General features: G+C 39.3%; 2 protein-coding genes across 2 annotated transcripts; both read right to left on the bottom strand.

Moving 5' to 3' along the window:
- Positions 1-11: 11 nt before the first annotated feature.
- On the bottom strand, positions 12-9,950 carry scamp3 (secretory carrier membrane protein 3). Its single transcript, XM_062435655.1, has 9 exons — positions 9,504-9,950; positions 9,079-9,159; positions 6,089-6,202; positions 5,541-5,661; positions 5,296-5,424; positions 4,099-4,258; positions 3,054-3,155; positions 2,373-2,490; positions 12-932 (listed from the first exon to the last, which is right to left on the bottom strand). Exons 1-9 carry the CDS (start codon positions 9,555-9,557, stop codon positions 795-797), a joined length of 1,017 nt encoding a protein of 338 aa, XP_062291639.1. The 5' UTR covers positions 9,558-9,950; the 3' UTR covers positions 12-794.
- A 5,357-nt stretch (positions 9,951-15,307) lies between these two features.
- crabp2b (cellular retinoic acid binding protein 2, b) lies at positions 15,308-18,783 on the bottom strand. Its single transcript, XM_062436029.1, has 4 exons — positions 18,566-18,783; positions 16,128-16,306; positions 15,729-15,845; positions 15,308-15,611 (listed from the first exon to the last, which is right to left on the bottom strand). Exons 1-4 carry the CDS (start codon positions 18,645-18,647, stop codon positions 15,561-15,563), a joined length of 429 nt encoding a protein of 142 aa, XP_062292013.1. The 5' UTR covers positions 18,648-18,783; the 3' UTR covers positions 15,308-15,560.
- Positions 18,784-21,158: the final 2,375 nt, after the last annotated feature.

Below are 21,158 nucleotides of genomic sequence, written 5' to 3'. Positions count from 1 at the left end.
ACTGCAGCAGACTCTGTAAGCATGACAGTATATTTTTATTAAAACCAAGACAGTGACATGTAATAATCATAATAACCACAGACAGCACCAACGAAAACAGTGACAGAGATATTGTAACCAAAACAACAGGTATTCATTACAGTGTGAGAGATTTTGGCAATAAGGTAAATAGGCATTCTCATATGCAGTAACCGCAAAAAAAACAACAACAACATGTTAGTTTAACACTTAATGCAACAAAAAGTAGCATTTGGGTAAAGTTGAGCCACTTAGTTATGGATCAAATGTTAAAATGGCAATAATTCAGTGTTCAGCTCCTCTTACACTTTGTTCTACACCTGGCTTCTCGTGAACAGAACGTACATCCAAGCCATTTATAAAAGGGAAATATCCAGGCTAGTACTGTCCAAACATGATCGACTTGGCACACAGCTCGTCTTCTTATATAAAAACCTTTTTTCCCTGTGTTAACTGACACTTGGTTTAGCTCACAGCTTATAGTTTTTCACATCTCACACCGTCTTTCCGTGCCTCGAACCAACACTTACGATATGTTGACTCCTGGTTTGGCAAAGTAGCTAACTTGTCCTGTACACCTTCACATATTACACAACCCCACTTCTGTCTCATGCACGTGCCCTGGTGTTAAGTTGCCCCGGGGTAATTATATAGACTCAGATTCCACCCCCCCCTTTTCAAATTCTAATCACCAGTGGGGAAATAAATATCAAACAGATCCTCTATCAGGGTGAAAGGGCCTTCCCTCCTCCCCTTCTTACCCTCCCTACCCCTCTCTATCGAGGTGCTGTGAAGGCCCCCTGGGCAGCGGTGGTGGCGGCCTGGCGTACGGCCTGATTGGACATGACTCCGGTGGCGAACTCGGCCTGGGCCTTCTGAAAGCTGGCATCGGTCTGCCTGTACATACTGTGGACCTGAAGAAGAGGAGAACACAGCGCATTGACACTCGATACACACACCAATTCATTCATCTTATTATGAGCATTGTGAGGGTGGAAAAGATACCCAGAACCTGATATAGTGGCTATTCTTTGGACCGTTTGTTATCTACTGACTGCTTCACGGTAGGTGGACCAGCTGTGGGCACAGCGGGTGAACGGAGCAGGTGGAAACTGCACATAGAGCTCGACAGTTTTGCTTTTCCTCTCTTTCTTTGCCTTATTTCAGAAAGTATGACCAACTAGATCATGTCAAAGTATTTTCTATTATTTACTACTCAACATTACTGACTATATATACAAGCACAATGCACGTTAAGGTTTGAGTATTATTTTGCCTGGATCAACTAGTCCTTCACTTTAGGGCTGCAACTGATCATTATTTTCATCATTGATTCTGACCATTATTTTTCCTGATTAATCATTGAGGCGTTTGATCTATAAAATGTCAGAAAATACTGACAAATGGTGATCACCGTCTGGCAAATCCTACGATACATCCTGAAATGTCTTTTTTTTGTCCTGACCAACAGTCCACTATACCAAGGATATTCAGTTTAACATCATAAAAGAAAGAAAATACTCATTTAAGTAGTTAATTTTTCATTTTCTACTAATCAATTAATATTTGTAGCTCTACTTCACTTCTGTCCTGGATTCAACAATTATACATTTTTTTCCCTGCCTTTTTTTGCAGTTGCCTTAATTTCGAAAACTACATTAATTGAATCAAGTTTCTATCTTTTCCTTAACTTTCCAGGGGTTTATTTGTTTATATGTTAACATCTGGTATCCGGTTTTTAGGGTATCCTGGTTATTGAGCTACACAAGTAATCATCACATCCTGGTTCCAGAGTCCTAGTTCTGAGAAACCCGGATATACTGGCTGGACTCTCTCATACTTTAGCAGGTGAAACACCATATCCAGGTTTCTGATCTTATTGTGTAATGTATGCAGGTGAATTATCAACTCACGTTTGACAGTAAAACTAATGCTCTTGTGTTCTTTTACTGATGATCAAATGGAGAGATTAAATGCAGCAAATTGAGTCAGCCAGAAACGAAACTTGTTTCAAGTAATCAGTCGCAGACATGTTGAGGATTTAAGTCAAACTTGATTCCAGATGATCAGAAACCTTGTAATCATGAAAACAAGGATATGAATAAGCAGGTTTCTTTATGCTTCATGTAATGAATCACACTCTGAATTCTGGCAGATCAATACTAGGATAAAACTCAAAATCTGGACCCAACATACATGTAGATGTGCTCAATCACACTATACAAGGCTTATACTCTGTCCCTATTTACATATACTCTATGTAATTTGTAAACCAGTGTTCATACTCTAAATATCCAGTATTTTTCACAAACAAAATAAAACCTTAATCTTAAACAAATAAATTCAGCATTCACCCTCTTCAGCATGACAACCCCCATGGCAGTTTGGGCAGTGAAGCAGATGGCATTAATCATCATGATCGCACCAACAGCGGTATTGGTCTTCAGAGCAGCCAGACTCACAATCCACCCGCTGAGGCGAGACAGAAGTATGGGAGAGATTATAAAAAGATATGAGGGGGAGGAAAAAAAAGGCAATTAATATCCTCATTTACACCTGGAAATTAAAAGCTAGTCTACAGTATGTGTGAATAAAGTTATCTAGACAATGACATTTAAAGCTGGTATTAATTATGTGCTCTCATTATCTTCATACACACACTGACGACAGGCCGGGTTAACGAAATCTCCAGTCAGGTGACAAATAACATTTAAGTGCCATTTTCGACTTGTGGATATTTCCTGAAAGGACACGAGCTAGCTGTACAGATGGCATTTACACTTCACACTGACTGTGGAGACCGACCACCTCCACCTGAAGTCTGGAGGATATGATCACTGCTTTTTTCCCCCCATGACACTGATATCACAGCAGGAAAAGCACAGGTAGTGATTTATAGCATTAATGATGGTTGCATTCAATTTCAAGGAACTGGTTTTGTGCATACTGGAACAACTAGGTCATTTAAATAGAGCAAAGCCATCATTTAGATTATTAATTACAACTGTGCCGTTCCTGCTCATCACTGATCATACCTGAAACCCCATCCAGGGATGCCAATGGTCATGATGACGAAGACGACCACTTGGGCAAAGAAAATGAAGAAGAAGGCAAAGAAGTTGAAGGAGCTGTCAGTCCTAGAAAGGGGAAACAATAGACATTACAGATCAAAATGAGGCAACAACTAAATACTTATTCTAGTTTTGCTTTAATAACAAGCTTATGCACTCATGAGAAACCAATACCCTCAATAAAAAGTTAAATGTGAGTGTGCTATCATTAAATCAGCTGGTAACTCTCTCTCTCTTTACATGTTTCTTGTGCTGTGAATGACACATATTAAAAGAATAGGTTCATAATTCCTCCTGTTCATTCGGGCCCATTGAGAGATCCTTTCATAATGTACTTTCAATGTAAGTGATAGAGGACAAAAGCCACAGTCCTCCTTTCATGTAAAAATGTATTTAAAGTTCATTTAAAGCTAATAAGAAGCTTCAGTTGTCCAAAATGGTCAAATCAAGTCAATTTCAAGTCACAGATAGAAATTTGTACCAAAAACTGTAGAAGATATTCACTTCATTTGACTAACTCTGACAGCTGAATCCTCATATTAATAAACAGATAAACTTTTAAATACATTTTTGCTCAAAACAAAGGCTGAATTGCATTGTGAGTGCAATTTGATCTTTTAAAAAGGTCAGGAGGAATGATTACAACAAGAAAAACCTGTTTTAGTGTTCCTTTGAGTACCTGCCTGAATATATAACTATTCTAAGGCCTGAACAGGTCTGAGGTGCTTTTAGAGTTTTTGAAAAATTAAAGTGAATAAAAATAGGTGGATCTTTTTTGGGGGCATTTTTGACCTAATTAGACAGAGGATAGTGAAGTGGAAATCAAGAAACAAGGGAGAGAGACACACAACATGCAACAAATGTCCCTGGCTGGAACTGAACCAGGGACATTACAGATATGTGACAGGCACAGTAACCATTCAGCTATCAGGGTGCTCCTAAAAGATGAAAGTTAGACGTAAAAGTTTTCCTCAACACATTCTTTTACCCTAAAGATGGTCGTACACACCTAAAGGCTTTGTAGACAGGTCGATACCAACAGACGAAGGAGCAGGGGGTGAAGAGGAGGGCCCAGAGGATGGCGAGGCCCAAGCCAACACCACCGGAGGGGTTCACGCAGAAATTAGCCAGGGAGGAGATCAGGTTGAAGAGCAGCGTGCAAGTGCAGACTGAACATTGATAAACAGGGATATAAAGAAAACACAGTGTTCAGAAGATGAACAAGACTGGTAGAATAAAATCACAAATTCAAACTGCCCCTCTCGCACCCAAGAAGAAAACCCTTGTCAGGAAAAGGTCAGAAGAATAAGCTTTACTTTTTCAAGCATGTCTTATATCTCATGTTTTATAACCTGCTTTTATGTCACTTTTTATTTGTTTTACACCTGCTAACTTTTCAAAATCCTGTGCTGGTCTCATTTTTGTTCATTTCATGATCACGTTTCCCTTTGTCTGCGAATGTTCTCATTCACGTTTCCCTTTACGACTGAAAAGGCATTCTATACAAAGACACATTCACAACCACAATAAAAATGCTTCAGGTTAACTTCTGTAGTTGTAGGACTTTGATCTTAGAGATTTGATCTTTAGAGATTTTTTGAAATGAACTCAGTTATCCAAAAACAATGATACTTAACTAAAACATAGCAGCACACACAAAATGCTGACAGGAAGCATGTTATATATCAGTTCTTACTAGAGACGACCTAACCAAACTGTTTCAACAATTTAATCATCACTACAAGTACACAAAATTACACATTTTCACTAAGTAAAAGTGATTAATTCATAACAATTTAAAATGTTTTTTGCGCACATGTCTGAGTTCAACCTTTAGTGAACGATGATTTCAAATGGTTCCTGCCAAAGTCTTCAATCTCGCAGTTAAGTGCCAGAGTCTGCACAAACATTACAACTCCAGAGAGCAGAGCGGAGGACACACAGACGTGAGTCAGCTCTTAGTTCGCCTGCATAAGTGCATCTCTTGCTTGAAAACAACACACTACCCACCACTGATAGATCTTCAGTGTCAACAGGTGCAGATTTTATCGTTAGTGTAGTTTCACTCCACATAACCCTCCTCCACCCGCACCGTAACAAAAACCCAGAGAGAGCTACAAGACTTCATTAATATTACATAATGACGCCAACGTTATGACTCTGCAATATGCTGGGAATTCACATAGTAGGAATTACAGGAACTCACACATCCAGAAGTAGTACATGACGGTGACGGTACGCTGGAAGCGCTGACTGATCTCCACATTGATGTCCTGGTAGAAGCAGGGGCCCACGGGGCAGAACGAAGGCAGCGGGGGCCAGTTATTCTGACGAGCTGAAACAGAGAACGAAGCGGAAATTTTACAATCAAAAATCCATCATTAATACATAAAATCTTGCTTATTTTAGGTATTTAATCATTCCCAAAACCCTGTCTTTATCGCCTCTTACTGGCTCCGGGTCCCAAGCTGTGTGACTCAAGCTCCCGCTCTCTCCTCTCCAGCTCCCGGGCTTTCTTCTCGAGTTCCTCCTGCTTCTTCAAGAGCTCCGCTGTGGTAGCATTTACTGCAGTCTGACACGGTAAGACAAAAGTTAATTAATGTATCAGAACTGCATGTCACGCTTTGAAGAGAAAGCTTCTGTTTGTGTCAAAAATAATGAATTATGTGAAAGGATTATGTGCAAAACTACACAGAAGAGTATGAATTCATGTGTCAAATGTCAAATGTTTTCTATGTAGCCCTCATGTTTAGGTACAAGGTAAGAAATGCTCAAGTTTAGGTACAGTTTTGATGCGAATGAGGTCAAGGTGAAGGTGCAAAGGACATGTTTCTGTCTCTTCCCATAATCATAATGGGATCCATGAAAAACCTTGCAATAATAAATCATTACAATTAAGTTCTTCCATGACACCGAGGTTCAAGGATCACACGCTTGACCCTCGATCTAAAGTGACAAAATGTGCAGCAACAAGTGTCTTTACACAGCAGGATGTGTACCTGGGAGTTATAGGAGCCATAGTTGCGAGGCTCAGTGGGAGTGGTCCTGCTGGGTGGGGTCTGCGCAGGCACAGACGGAGCAGAGGGAGAGGTGGCTTCATACGGTGGCGGAGGCTAGAAAATATTTAGCAAAAGACAAACATCATACATCAGTTTTGGCATCATGTGGCACAAGCTTTGAGCTAAACCTGGATTTATTTGGTTGAGCGCTGTGTCATAACGTCAGAGGCTAGAAGAGAGATGCATGCCCTACTTTCCAGACAGAAACTGGTCTTCCTTTTTTAAACACACTGACAATATGAGTAACTTCACATGTAGGAAGCACAGTAGATAAAATAACTTTAAAATGAATGAATAACCTTATAAATGAATGAAGTTTTATTATTCTGTTATGCATACAGCTATGCCCAGACACTTTAAAGACATCAAAATGTGTATAAACCACTTCCAGACAGCTGCGTGTATATATTCAAAAATAAATCCTATTTTTAGACCTTAATGTCTACAACAAACTTGGGGGGAGGGGGGGGGGGGGGGGGGGGGACTGAGAAATCAGAAAAATACAGAGTAAATAATCCATCTCGTTTTCTTTTCCAGGCTTTTGAGATAAGAGCTTTCATTTGTACACCAAAATACTGCAGTTAGACACTTTTGGCTCCCGTGCAATAACATTTAGAGATTTCAGGGATAACTTCCCTAAAACTAGGAGCACAGATTTATTCTAACACAAGTAAAAAGACTATGTATTGTTTCCTTTATCACAGAGTGTTGTCCGTCTTTCATCATCATAAATTTGCCTTAACCATGTGTCGTAAGTCATTACGCTGTTATGGCTCACAGTCACAACATGTCAATGTAACTAACGGATATATATAACGGCTAGAGGACAGTGACAGTCCCAGACAGAGAACAGAAACTGTGGGTGAGTCTGCGTTCTGTCAAAACATCGTTACAAAAGGGCGTGCAATAAAATTAACGGTGGATAATTTTGGGAGTGGACACGAAGCTTCTGCTCATGCACACAGTTTCACAATGACTGTAGACCGGCTTAATTTTGATCAAACATCCTCACCAAAGTCAGAGTTTATTTCCTGTCGCTGTGGTATTAAGCAATACTAACAGATGACAGGATGTTCACAGGGATCCAAGCTGTCTCCTAGCAACAAAAGCACTCAGTGTAATATATGAAATGCAGCTGAGGTGTACCTCACATAACAATGTGTATACGTCAGCTTTTCTGTCTGCTTTCTGCTTTCATGGCACCTGATCTTAGATTTGTTGAGTATTTATGCAACCATAGTACATCTCCTATCCTCCTTTGCCAACCAGCTCTTTGCCCCATCTGCCAACTTAACTACCATGGGGTCAAGAGCCTTCAGCCGATCTGCCCCCCGCCTTTGGAACTCTCTCCTGCCAGACATTTGCACTTCTGACTCTGTTTCCACCTTTAAATCCCGCCTGAAAACGCACCTATTCAGAGTGGCATACTCTGTCTCACACTAACTATGCAATCATGTTCTTGCTTATTTGTTGCACTGATGCACTTTATAGTCACATTCATATTTATTCTTTATCTTTGCACTAAATGTTTCCAGATTTATATGCTTTGATGTACTGTTGTTGTGTTTTATGTGCCTTGTAAGGTGTCTTTGAGTGCTTTGAAAGGTGCCTTTAAATAAAATGCATTATTATTATTATTATTATTATTATTATTATAAAAGCACAATCCAGTCTTTATACTCAAAGCTGGATGACCAACCAAGCGACCCCTGAGAGCTTTTTACTGTGTGTCAACTGATTTGGGCTCATTTAATTTGAATTTTCTACCACTAAGGCACAAGATCAACTGACATAAAACATGTGTCAAGGTGGGTCCTGCTCTGCAACTCAGTCTTGAGGTTTTTGAAGAGGACATTCTTTATTTTTCTACCCTAGTTTCAAACCTCTGAATCGCTGCTTCACATCTCTGATTTGTTCAGCGATTGAAATAGAATAAGTGAGAGAAGTGAAACGAAATGGCAATTCAGTCGGATTATCAGGGTAATAAAGCTCTGCTGTGACTTACAAACTTAAAAGCAGCCGGTTCTTTTAGTTGATTTTCTATCCCCAATAGAACAAACCTTCTTTGTGTCTACATCTACAGCTACATTTTTTCCAGTTTTGTGCTTACGTGTCACATTATTTTAAATATATTTAATATCTTGGGGCCAGGTAGTCTTTGGATCATCAAATACTGATTTGATTAAGCTCATTGTTTGAGTAAAAATGACTCACATTCATTGGTTCCAGCTCCCCAAATGCTGCAACCATTTGTCAATTAATCGATAAGTCTATTGCCAATTATTTTGCCAGTTTTGTTGTCATGTTTTTAAGGAAAAATGCCCAAATTCTCTGATAACAGCTTTTTAAATGTGAATATATCCTCTTTTTTAAGTCCTATGTGAGAGTGAACTGAATATTTCTGGGTTATGGACTGTATGGGCTGTCGGGACAACGGGAGACGTCACCTTCAGCTTTGGGAAACAGTGATTGACATTTTTGGACATTTTATAGACCAAACAACTAATTAACAACATATTCATCGATAATGCAAATAATTATTAGTTGCACCCTATAGTTTATACCCCTACTGAATGTTTTTGGGTTGTGGATGTCACCTTCAGCTTTGGAAAACAGTGATTGACATTTTTGGACATTTTATAGACCAAACAACTAATTACCCACAGATTAATCAATAATGCACTCTATAGTTTATACGCCTGATCATTTTAGGGTTGTGTACTATGGTTGGACAAAACAAGATATTCTGTGCTCTTGCTACATTTTTCACAATTTGCTGACCACACAAATAACTGATTACTCATAAGTGACATAAAGGTTACTTCCAGCCCCACGCGACACTATAAGAGAGAGTTATATCTAACATGATCTGTGCATTACCAATAATTATCCTCCTATTATCTTATAGATAAGGCTCAAATGTTGCTCACCCCAGTGGTTTTATCAAATGGGTTGTAAAGGTCCAGTGTGGCATATCCTGTGTTGCTGCTGTGTTGAGTCACTGCAGGGTCCTGTCAGACAAACAGCACACAAAAAAATAAACAAAACAAGCAAAACAATTATTAATTTAGCACAGCCATAACAAGCATTAATCCATCATTTGACAAAAACAGTTTCTTAATCATGCGTTCATTGTTAAACAAGAGCTACAAGTGGAGCATAGATTAAGACAGGCCTAAGAAAAAAGGCACACACACACACACACACACACACACACACACACACACACACACACACACGTCACATGAGCAACAACACGCCGGTTATTACACAGATCCAACATGAGTGCCTTTCATCGTGATTACAGACCTGCTAGATGCTAATATTAGCTTTTTATTTGTCACATATCACCTACCTGAAAAGGGTTGGGGTCGTCCGTGGGCTCAGGGAAGCTCGTATATTTTGACATGTTGTTGTATTGATGGAGACGGAGCCGGAGGGGGAAAAAACGGAGCTAATGTCAAGTAGCCACCACTTGCTACTGATGTTAAGGTTCCTCAGAGGAAGAGGAGAGGAATGAAAAGGGGGCAGCGGGTTAAATTGGTCTTCCTTTTGTTGCTGATTAAATCTTGGCGTTTGTTTCTTTTCTGAAAGCGAAAGGACGGGCGGTGTGTGTCGGTGAGTCCAGTCAGCTCCAGCTACCCGCAGATGTTCATTTCTCCGCAGTTTAATTAACAAAAACAGGTGAACGCAGATTGAAACGCTACAGACAGGTTGTGTTGGTTGGGGTTTTTTTTCTTTTCACGCCCCCCTTCTCCTCAATTACGACAGTCAGGGGTCTGTCTGGCTGGCTGGTCTCTTGTTTTTTTTCTCCGTGGTACAGGAAGTACTGAGCCAAAGATGCGGTCATGTGACTGCTGCTGCGGCAGAGGAACACGTGGGGGACTGACGGGGGCGGGGCCACACCTGCAGACCCTTTATTTAAATAAAAGCACCAATACAGCAGTGTAATAATACTTCATTACAAGGAAAAGTGCATGAAACTGCATGAAAAATCCTATTCAAGTAAAAGTACATAAGTATTATGAGCTTGATGTAGGGTGGATTATTAGGGACTAATGTGGGACAACTAGACTCCAGTGCATTTATCACTTTTTCTATTCAGTTATTTTAAAGCTAACTAATATACAGTTATATAACTTACACATAACTGTATAAGTTATATTGTGTAACATTACACATGTGAATATACAGGCTACTAGTTTTTTAACCTTTCTGATGAGAAAGCAAAAACAAGGAAACATCTCAGAGATTTCATTGGATTCATATATAAATATGGTGAACAAGTCAGAATTGCAAAAAGTGTCCCCCATTACCATAAACCACCATAGTTAAATTATTACAGTAAAGTAATAGTTTGGTCCTTCTGACTCATATAGCCTATTATTATATGACATCATTAGATTATTAATAGTGAAGCAGTGAGTAAGCAGAATGTTACTGTGTCAAATCATCATCTAAAAAGTAACTAAAGTTGTCAAATAAATGTAGTGGAGTAGAAAGTACAATATTCCCCTCTTATCTGAAATGTTGTAGAGTGGACGTATAAAGTATAACTATATAGCTATAGCAGCAAATGGAAATACTCAAGTAAAATACATGTACCTTAAAATTGTACTTAAGTACAGTACTTGAGTTTGGAGTATGCAGGGATTTACACATTCAAAGAGAGTGACACCTGTAGGGGTTGCAGCAAGGGTGTGCAGGTTCTTTAAACAATACAGCTGATAAAATAGTTCAAATTAGCTCCACCTCAACCAGCTGCTTATATATTAACTTATAAATAATAACAATAATCAATTAATGTCATAATATAAATATGGAGCCACCAAAGTCCCTGAAAATTAGATGATAAATTGTGCGCACAAGATAAATGTTTGGACACTCTGTACTTTAACACTCTCAATAATTTTAAGTTATTATTTCTGGTAATAATTTAAACTGGCACTTGTAACAGAGTATTTTACCACTGTTGTATCCACTTGATAAAGGGTGACCCAACAGTAGGGTTAAAACTACATGTCGTGGGTGTCTGTTTATCAGACATTTCACAATGGCCTGCCGTGTGTCAGTTAGTTATGCAAATTAAAAGTCAGGATCAGACTGGCAGGTTTAATCAGTAGCCCACAATCACAAGGACTTCCTCTGTTTTTCCTATTAAAAATGAAACAGACACGAATGGGAAGTGAGACAAGGCAACTTGTCTCTTCTAAGCTTTGAGATAACATGAGATAAGGACAATGCAGACACTTCAGTTCAGTGTCAGAAATACTGCGCAAGATAATATCACCTATTACACAGTTTATTCTTAAACACATTATTTTTTGAGAATAGCAAGTGAACAGATTGCATGATTGTTTTACTATCCAAACCACTGTTTTCAAATAAACACGTAACGTATAATTTAATATTCATTTTGAATTTGAGGTGTTCAGAGTTGTCATAATAACAATGTGTAAGGAAAGGTTAACACACAAATTAACACACAAATCCTGATATAGGCTTCAAACTCTAAAGTCTTACCGAAAACAAACGCAAGCAAGATTTTGCCTTTGTGTGGCTGTGTTTATATAACTGCTAGCTAATTATTACATTCATGCTGTTTGATAATATAAAGATACTTACCTCCTCTTCCAGTAGATGTCACTCTTGTGCCTTGAGGGAATAATTTCACACTGCTTTGACCTCTGAAATCCAGAAATAGGATCTAAACCTCAGGTAACTGAGAGTTGCAGCACCTCAGGTGAAACACGGAAAATCCTTTTCTCGTGTCTTGTTACATTTGCTCCTCATATTTTATTATGTCTTTACCTGCAAGAGTTATTAAATGTGACTTTCCTGGAATTAATAATGTGGCACAGTGATAAGCACAGCTCTCGTTATCCTATGATCATGGCTTGTATACAAAATAAATGATTAAAGGAGCACTTGATCCTTTTTTTCTTTGTACTTCTCATACATGGTACGAACCTGAAGTCATAGGTTGAGCTGCAGCAGGAAGGATTACACCTTTAGTTTCACTGGTTTATACTTATTTCATGGCCTAATGCCTTCGTACAATCCAGGCAGGACTTTTAAAAAATATATTTTCTCCTACAAGTCACATGTGACCCTATGATGGGGTCACATGGATGAGGGCAGTCATATGATTCCATTATAAACACATAGTTCAGACTGCTTGACATGCACACATACAGAACAAACACATACCTGTTAGTGCACATACTGTAAAATCCCCTTTTACTGTACACCCGATCATCCATGAACACATCTCCACACATATGAACGGTGCATTTATACATGAAAATTCACATATTAATTAACACACTACACATTAATACACTACTTGTAAATTAGTGCTATATGTCATATGAACTAGAAGACCTAGATCATTTAACCAGTGATATTCATAATGCTGCAACATCCAGTTTCCTTTGACTTATCTCGACACTGTCCGACTGTCAGATTTATATTCTTTATCAGCTTGTTGCGCGCCTTAATTTATACATTTACAGTGATTGAACTATTCAAACACAAGACTCCATGTTTTTTATGGCTGCACCATTAACAAGGCATGTTCTTGATGTCTTGTGCATCACTGCACATCAAGGTTCAGCCTGACATATTTGGTATCTCCTTCAAACTTTAGGATCTCCTCTAGAGTCTAAATCAAAGTTCTGTGGAGTTGAATAACTTTTGACTGCACAGTATGTGTCTGAACACTTTTAAAAGGATGCAACTGAAAAGTTATGGATTATTTAATGGAATGTGGAAGAAGAAAAACATGTTTATAGTACACAAGCTTAATAGTTATATTTTTAGACCTTTTCTAATACTTTATTTTCTTCTAAAATAAGGCATATCTTTACATTTCAGGCGTAGCACACAATCTGATAAAGGAAAAATAAGTCTTATGTTAAACTGCTCACTCATAACGTATAAGTAACCCATGAGATGAGGTCCCCCCTTATTGTCCCACAAAAGAGAAGGTATATATAGAAGGTATAAAGTTTGAATAAAACTAGGCGAACTTATGTTTAATGACCTAACCAGTGCTCTTAAACTGTGTGCAATAGGAGACGTTGAAATACACTGTATGGAAAGAATACAGGAATTGGAAGGCGTAGCAGAATAAGGATAATGTGTCTGCCAGTTCCCCCAATTTGGGTTTTTTGACTTGGGGGTCCTGGCAGGATAAATGTTAAAGATTATTCATTCGTCATGATATTGAGGAAAAACAGAAGAACTAAGAACTCATGACTAATTGGTGCTTCTGATACTGGCCTGAGTGATAATGGCAAGTCAAAGGAACTTTTATTTAAGAATCAGCACTTTAAAGATCAGTGCAACCAATGAGATTTTCTTGATGGACAGCCATAAAGAAACAAAGCCCACATGTGAAAGCTGGGGTGGAAATAGCGGTGACACGCATACCAAGGAATGAGAAGCCATTTTGACAGCTTGAACAGCATAATTAATGATGAAGGCCTCGGCATGTATCACCACTTGTGTTGTCTGCCTCGGCCCGCTTGGCTTGTCGGTTTAGCGTCGTTTATCATCATGCCCTCTCTCTAACAGCATCTGTGTTTGGCTCCTGACTCCTTTGACTCATCATTTCCTCTCCAGGCCATATCACGATTGGTCCAGATGGCCCCAAATCAAAAGCTGGACTCGGGGCGCCTCCTGGTTCCAAAAACCGCAGCATTCCTCAGCCAATCAAGTAACGCAATGCTCCATGACATCACTGCCTGAGGAATGAACTGGCATAACAGTTGTGTGTGGAAAAGTGACCCAACTAACAAGGAGGGACTGGGTGGTTTCGGACTGCTCCTGTGAGGATAACAACCCTAAGTCAAAGGGGTCGTTTAGACTTAGAATACAGTGTACATGGATGATTTTGATGTGTGTGTGTGTGTGTGTGTGTGTGTGTGTGTGTGTGTGTGTGTGTGTGTGTGTGTGTGTGTGTGTGTGTGTGTGTGTGTTCAATGCCAATTTTCTTATTGAGCAAATAGCAGAGAACTTTCCATCCACCCCAGAGTGCAGTTAAAGTGCTGCGGTTTCAACAAGCGCTTACACAATAACACAGGCTTCACTGAGGCCATTGAAAACATACTTTCTGCCTGTGAGACAAAAAAGAGCATATGAGGGGAAGTTGTGTAAGCCATGCATACTTGGTCACACAAAATGTTTTCACTCTCCTCTTTCTCTCTCACACTCATAAGGACACATAAAAATAAAATAAAATCTGTGCAGACATTTGACCGATGAGGTTATTGAGAGCATTCATCCTGGAGGAGGCCAGGTCGTTCTGCTGCTTGCTCAGCGCTGTGTGTATACACTGGAAAGCACTTCACAGGTTCGCGTGTCTGCGCACTGTTTGAAAACCTGGGAAAATCATCACTGCCTGTGAACCGTCGCAGCACTCTCCTCAGGAAGTGCCTGAGAGACCCCTGAAAGTCCATTTTTCACAACAAGGTGAAGTGCGCACCAGAGTGAAGCATGGCATTGAGTTTTCGGCCTGTAAAGGAATCTGGAGGCTGTTAAATCTATCATTTTAGCTCATGGTTACAACTTCTCACGTTTCAAAGACTGCTGTTTCTGTATTTTATTTGCATCCATCATGTTGAAAAGAAAGCCTCTTTACATTTTATACCTGGGTGCAAAGCCAGAAAGAATGGGAGAGGGACTTTTTTTTTATTGAGCTCGTTCAGTAAGTAAGTAGGTACAGCTGGGAACAGGGAGGAAAAGAAGCAGACTTTCTCCTGATGCTATGAAATATTCTCCCTCTCTCTCCCTCACTCATTTCCTCTCCACTCCCTGTTTCCTCCTCGTCTTTGCCAGAACGTCTCTCAAAGTGGCGTCAATACAAAATATGAATTGTCTTTGGGAGTTTTTCAGACTAATTGAGCACATACTGTTATGAGCTACGATGACAAGAGAGCACACAGAGGACAAGGTGGGCTGGAAAGATGGAGATGGAGCGGAGAGGGTGTGGAATAATCAGGAGAGTAGGAATAGCAGACAGTGATGTAAAGTTATATGCAGAGGGAAGACAAGGGAATGGGAGGAGATGACATAAAGAACGCCTGGAACATGAATATGGTTTCTCAAAAAAAAAGGAAAAAAACGGAGCATCATGGAGTTAAGTCATATAAAACAGTTTATTAACAACGTGAGAAAGGATTTAGACACTGCAATAAACCTTTTTAAAAAGAGGAATGTATGAAATTTCTATATTACACATAAAGAGTAAAATGGTGACTGAAGCCTTTCACTGTTTGAGCATGATCTGACCCCAAAAAAATCTGACTGGCTAGAGGAACCAAAGACAAAGATGGAAAACAAGTAGAATGAATGTAAACCATGCGTGAGGCACAAAACAGGAGTATTGTATGACAGTGTTGGGATTTCCTCATTCCCTTTCGTAAACTCTGGTGCAGACAACGTCCCCGGCAGTCATTGTCTGAAAGAATAGGGAAAGGATTTTAACATGGTAAATGTCTCAGACTAAACAATCAGCTTAGTTTAAGTGTCTTTTTGAACTTTTTTATAAATTCACTCTCCAGAAAAATCGTATTACCAGTATCAGCTCGCCATCGTTGGTCAGTTCTCGGGTCCACATTGTCTTGGGTCCCTCGCCTTTCTGTAAAGTCTGTTCGCAGCTGATCTTGCTGTCTGTTTCCCACTTAGGAATACTCTGCAGGGATTCATATGTGAAGAATGTGAATAATTGACATCATTGGAACGCTTTGGACACTGTGAAGGTTAGTAAATCTTGGCCTTCACCACTCACTTAGTATAAAAAAAATGAAGAACAGATCCCTGTATTATCATCAAGACTCAAGTTGCACTGAAATGATTTCCACATGTTTTTTTTTTTTCTATGCAGAAGAACTGTGTCTGAGCTGCTGTGCTTGGCCAGGCAGCCCAGTGTTATGCATGCATTGACATTATATAGGAATGTTACAGCGATTCATACCGTGCAGGGACGTCCATCCACTGTGGTCTCATTGAAGGACTGACCCACAGTGAAGGAGACGTTGGTGGTGCGGACGCTGGTGGACGTCTTGATGGACAGACTCTCTTCCTGCTGGGTGATTTCCACTGCCGGGCTGGAGGCCGCTGTCACTGCAATCTTCCTCAGGAACACATTCACACCTGAGCATAGGGGACCAAAGACAAACAGATAATAATGTCAAACTGGCAGCTGTGGCAGGCTTTGCATTATTTCCAAAGAAATTTCCAACTTTTTCCCACAGTACGAACATTAATGTGCAGAGATTTTATATTTTCTATAGACAGTTAATCCATCAAAGTTAACTTTTTTTCGCATGTACTTTTTTTGTTACATTTTTGTGATTGTCAATGCATGTAAAGATTTTTTTTTTTAATTAACCGATTATTGTTTGATCTATAAAATGTCAGTAAATGGTGAAAAATACAGATCACTTTTTTCCAAATCCCAACCTAACATCTTTAAATGTCTTCTTTTGTCCAATAGTCCACAACCCAAAGAGTTTGCTGTCATAGTGGGCTAAAGACACTGGAAAATAGTCACTTTTCTGAAGAATAAGAAAATTTGGGCAGAAAAAGACTGAAAACGATTAATCAATTATCAAAATAGTTTTCTATTTCCTGTGGATTGATTTTGCAACTCGCAGCTCTACTGTTAATGCAGTTATAAGCAGGGGACATTCAGAAAAGTTGTGTTCAATGAAACTATCCAACATTTCCGAGCAACTTTTCTTGCACAAGTTACAACCATATCCACCACATTCTTTTCGCATTGTCCATGCTTGCTTATTTTTGTCATTATCTTTTTATTCCCAACAATGCAGCTTGTGACTGCCAAGCCTTTTTGGCAACTATTAAATTACTTGAATTTACTTGAATGCAACACCAAGTAGGAGTTGTCAAAACTGTCTGCGCTGCTGAATTGCCACACAATGAAAACATGATTTAAAAAATAAAATAAAATAAAAAAGAAATGTTTGGCCTGATTAATGAGTTGTCTTTGCACCTTAATCCTGCACTGAGTGAGCTGAAACCGAGGAGATCAATCTTAAAATGTGTGGTATGCTTCAGAAAATGGTTGCCAGTAAAGCAAATGGGAGTTTTACAACATGCAAAACCACTGGTATGATGGTTAAACCGCTAATTACTGTAACATTGTTAAAGTGTTAGTTCACCCCAAAATGATTCAGTCACCATTCACACAGCTTTTTGTCAGTAAAAATTCAAGTGAAGTGGGTATGTTGTTTATCAGCCCCATATTTGAAGTGTCATCTTGTCACAGCTGCAAAGAAGCTTTTGTATTGTTTGGAGCTGTAAATAAATGACCCCAGTAAAGAGGAGAGCTTTGTAAAAGGCTAAGATGGAACAATGGCAACTTGATTTGTGTTTGATAGAAAACTTCAGTGCTGTTTTCTTCACATTGACATACACAGCATGGGATTTATGCATCAAAAGAAACATGGTAGTCCTGGTTAAAACATGGTATAAGTGTCTTATATCAACATCTGTGTGCCTGGTGAGTAGAGAGGATGTGAAACAAATATAAACTGCCCGGTGAACATTTAGTTTTTGCCATTATTCATGTGAGCCGGACTCACTGAAGAGAGATCAGAGGTAACCCACAAATCTCATTCAGCTCGGACCATATTTGCTCATGTAGCGTTACTAAAGGAGGTAATACACGCACATACACACACTCACTCACATATACACACTCACACAACCCTAGATTGGGTCATGGAGGCCCAGGACGGTGAAGGAAAGTCAGTCTCAGAGCTGGCTGGCTACAGGGGCCCATGTCAAGGCTTAGTTCCGTTTACACTGGCTCTAATTACAACCGCATGAGGAGGACCCTGCTTCAGATGAGTCTAATCTACCATTCCTCCACAGGCTATTTGTCTTCAGATTTTTAATGGATGCCACTGGTTGGCCCTTACCTGACCCATCTCTTTCTCTTTCCTGCTCTCCCCCCAAAAAAGGATTTGAGGCTATCCAGCCTCATGTAGTTTAATAATACCAGTGACATGAGTTAGCAGAGAAAGTTACAGGAGAGCCACTTCAGACCACTGTTGCACCCCTTTTAACATCTAAGCCAGCTGGATCACCATCTGATAATGAAGCTGACAAAATGATTGGCAGGTCTTTGTGCAGAGGATGCATTCATTTCCTTTTCTGGCTTTTTTGCATTGCAACAATAGACCTGAAGGGTTGATGATAAACCAGATAACAATATGCTGTTTAAATGCAAACTTGCATGCACGTTAGAGGAGTTTTGCATGTAACGCATTTTTTATTCATACAAGGAAATGAATGAATGCAACCATGTCTTGTTTAGTTTTGCCATATTTGGCATTTTCACCTTGCCAATGAAAGAATAATTACCTTAAATGTTTTATTACTCACCCAGTGCTTTCAAAAGTTCCTCGAAATTTTCCGAAGACTTCATCTTCCATTTTCCTGAAAAGTCTGTGGTTTTCTTCTCCATTTTGATACAAAGGCCTGATGATTTTTTTTTTCCTGCAGAAGATTAAAAAACCTCTAATTGTAGTTGCAGACTCCCTCTTCGTGTCTGTCCTCCGGTCCGTGGAGTCCCTCTCCTCTCTGCCTGCATCTGCGCCTCCCTCTCATTGGCTGACGGCTTGCCTGGATCCGATGCTGGTCCAGCCAATGCAGAGAGCGCTGTCAGGGAGGGACTTTCCCCCCAGACCCTGTTTTATACCCTCCACCCCTGTCGGCATGGTGAAAGATTTGGATACGAGATGGAAATATGCACTTCCAGTAAGTCATTTGATGTTGATGAGCAGCCACCTCGGATATTAAGGAAGAGTGTTAATTGTTTTTTTTTCTTGGATGATGCTATATTAGTGATATTACTTGTCAAGAAGTCCAGAAAGTTAATAAGAGAGTAGATAAAGCAGATAATTAAAGGATTTATTCACAATTTTTCAACGCTGTCTTAACAGTCAGGTGTCCAAATGAACACTGAAATAAGATTTTCTTGCTGTAATCATTCCTCTTGTTCATACTAACCATTAGAAGATCCCCTCATAATGCATTTATAATTTAAGTGATTGTGGACACAATATCCACAGTGCTTCTTCTGTATAAATATGTATTTAAAAGTTTATCTGAAGTTAATATGAAGCTTCAGCCCCAACATTTCACAGTAGTTTTTTTTGTTGTTGCTATGGGCGTTTTATCAGGTAGAATAAGTTGAATCTCATCACTCATTGGCACTGAACAAAGGTAAATCTAATGGTTTTCATTGCGTATTTGCATATAATTGTGACAAACACCACACAATTTACCTAATTTACACTTTGTTTCTAACCATGCAAGTAATTTGTTTGTTAATGCATACTGTTAAGAGTTTGGTTGTGTTTAGCATTATGTTTTTTCATAGTTACATCACATTTCATCTGTAATTTATGTGCACTGCAAAGTATCTGCTCATCACCTGCACACATGGCCGGTTTCACAGCCAGAACACCTGCACTCCAATCCATATGCTGATAGCAACGGGTGTCACACTGAATCCTCCATAGTTTGAATATATATTTGTTTTGTGCCTTCAGCATCATTTCATTGAGAACCAGTAACTCGTGTTTTAAGCATTGGAAATTGACACAATTAAAGGTACTGACTCAAAGCAACAAAAGCCAAGATATCCTGACTTTTAGTCCCTGCGATGTCCCGAGCCTACGGATTAGTTTATATAGACTTTATTTAATTAGACTCAAGGTCCATTTAAAGAGAGACAAACAAACAAACACCTAAAAATTACAGGAGACAGTCATATCAATGTTTCCACATGGCTGACTGATATCTCACATCACTGACACCAGGATTGGATAACAGCATTATGACAGCATTATGAGTATCATTCAATCGACAAATGAATTTATACATTAGTTTCCTCAACAGAGCATGAAAAGAATGAACTCACACATGACAAAACAGCTCACTCGCACTGCACCACCTAGGTTTTCTCATCAGAATTTGTAAACAGTCATTATAGAGAACCTGAAGTTTGTGAATACTTGCCTTTTTAAACTTAACCCACAAAGGGGCAGTATAAAGAGGGGTACAGTAAGCTCTGAAGAGATTAATTATAACATTGTCTGAACACCAGAAGAATTTACGTGCACACGGCGTTGCCTATACATGTCTTCAGCATCAGATTAATCATCAGTGATGATGTGTCCAAGATACTTTACATTTTTACAAACAGGTAACACTTGACCTGACAAATAAAACAATGGGAACATCAATTCCTTACCATTTTTAGGTCTACAAACCATAACAGAGCTCTTTTTGGCATTATAATTCACATTGAATTTTACCCCATAGTCTGAACATATGATCAGCAGCTCCTGAAACCCAGCACTAGATGGAGTAATGATTGCCAAATCATCAGCATACATAATATGATTAAGAATAGTGTTACCCACCACACATCCTGTTTTACATCTTCTCAGCTGGCAGATAGGTCATCCATATAAACGTTAAACAGGCAAGGTGACAATAGACCTCCCTGACAGATCCCATTACTCACCCCAAAAGGAGCAGAGACTACATTTCCCCATTTGATTTGCATGCACTGATTAGCATACCAATAGACCAGAATCCTTAGAACACTGTCAGGCACGCCCCTCTGACTCAATTTTAAAAACAATTCATAATGATTTATACTGTCAAATGCCTTAGATGCATCTATAAAACCAATTCAAACTGAAGAATTCTGTCTTCTATAACTATCAACAATTTGCTTTAAGGCATAGATACACAAATCAGTGCCGTGTTTAGCCTTAAATCCAAACTGGTTATCAGAGGTGCATATAAAAGCAGACAATCTATCTAATAAAATGCTCTCCAGGACTTTAAACAGTACACTGGCTAAAGCAATAGGTTGATAGTTGTCCATGCTGCCCACCTTGCCTGCTTTGTCTTTAATGACATGCACCAGAGTGACAGACATCATTGAATCTGGTAACAA

This window comes from Scomber scombrus, chromosome 16 (genome assembly GCF_963691925.1).
Source record: "Scomber scombrus chromosome 16, fScoSco1.1, whole genome shotgun sequence".
Lineage (NCBI taxonomy): Eukaryota > Metazoa > Chordata > Actinopteri > Scombriformes > Scombridae > Scomber > Scomber scombrus.
This window is presented reverse-complemented; position numbering and strand designations above follow the sequence as displayed.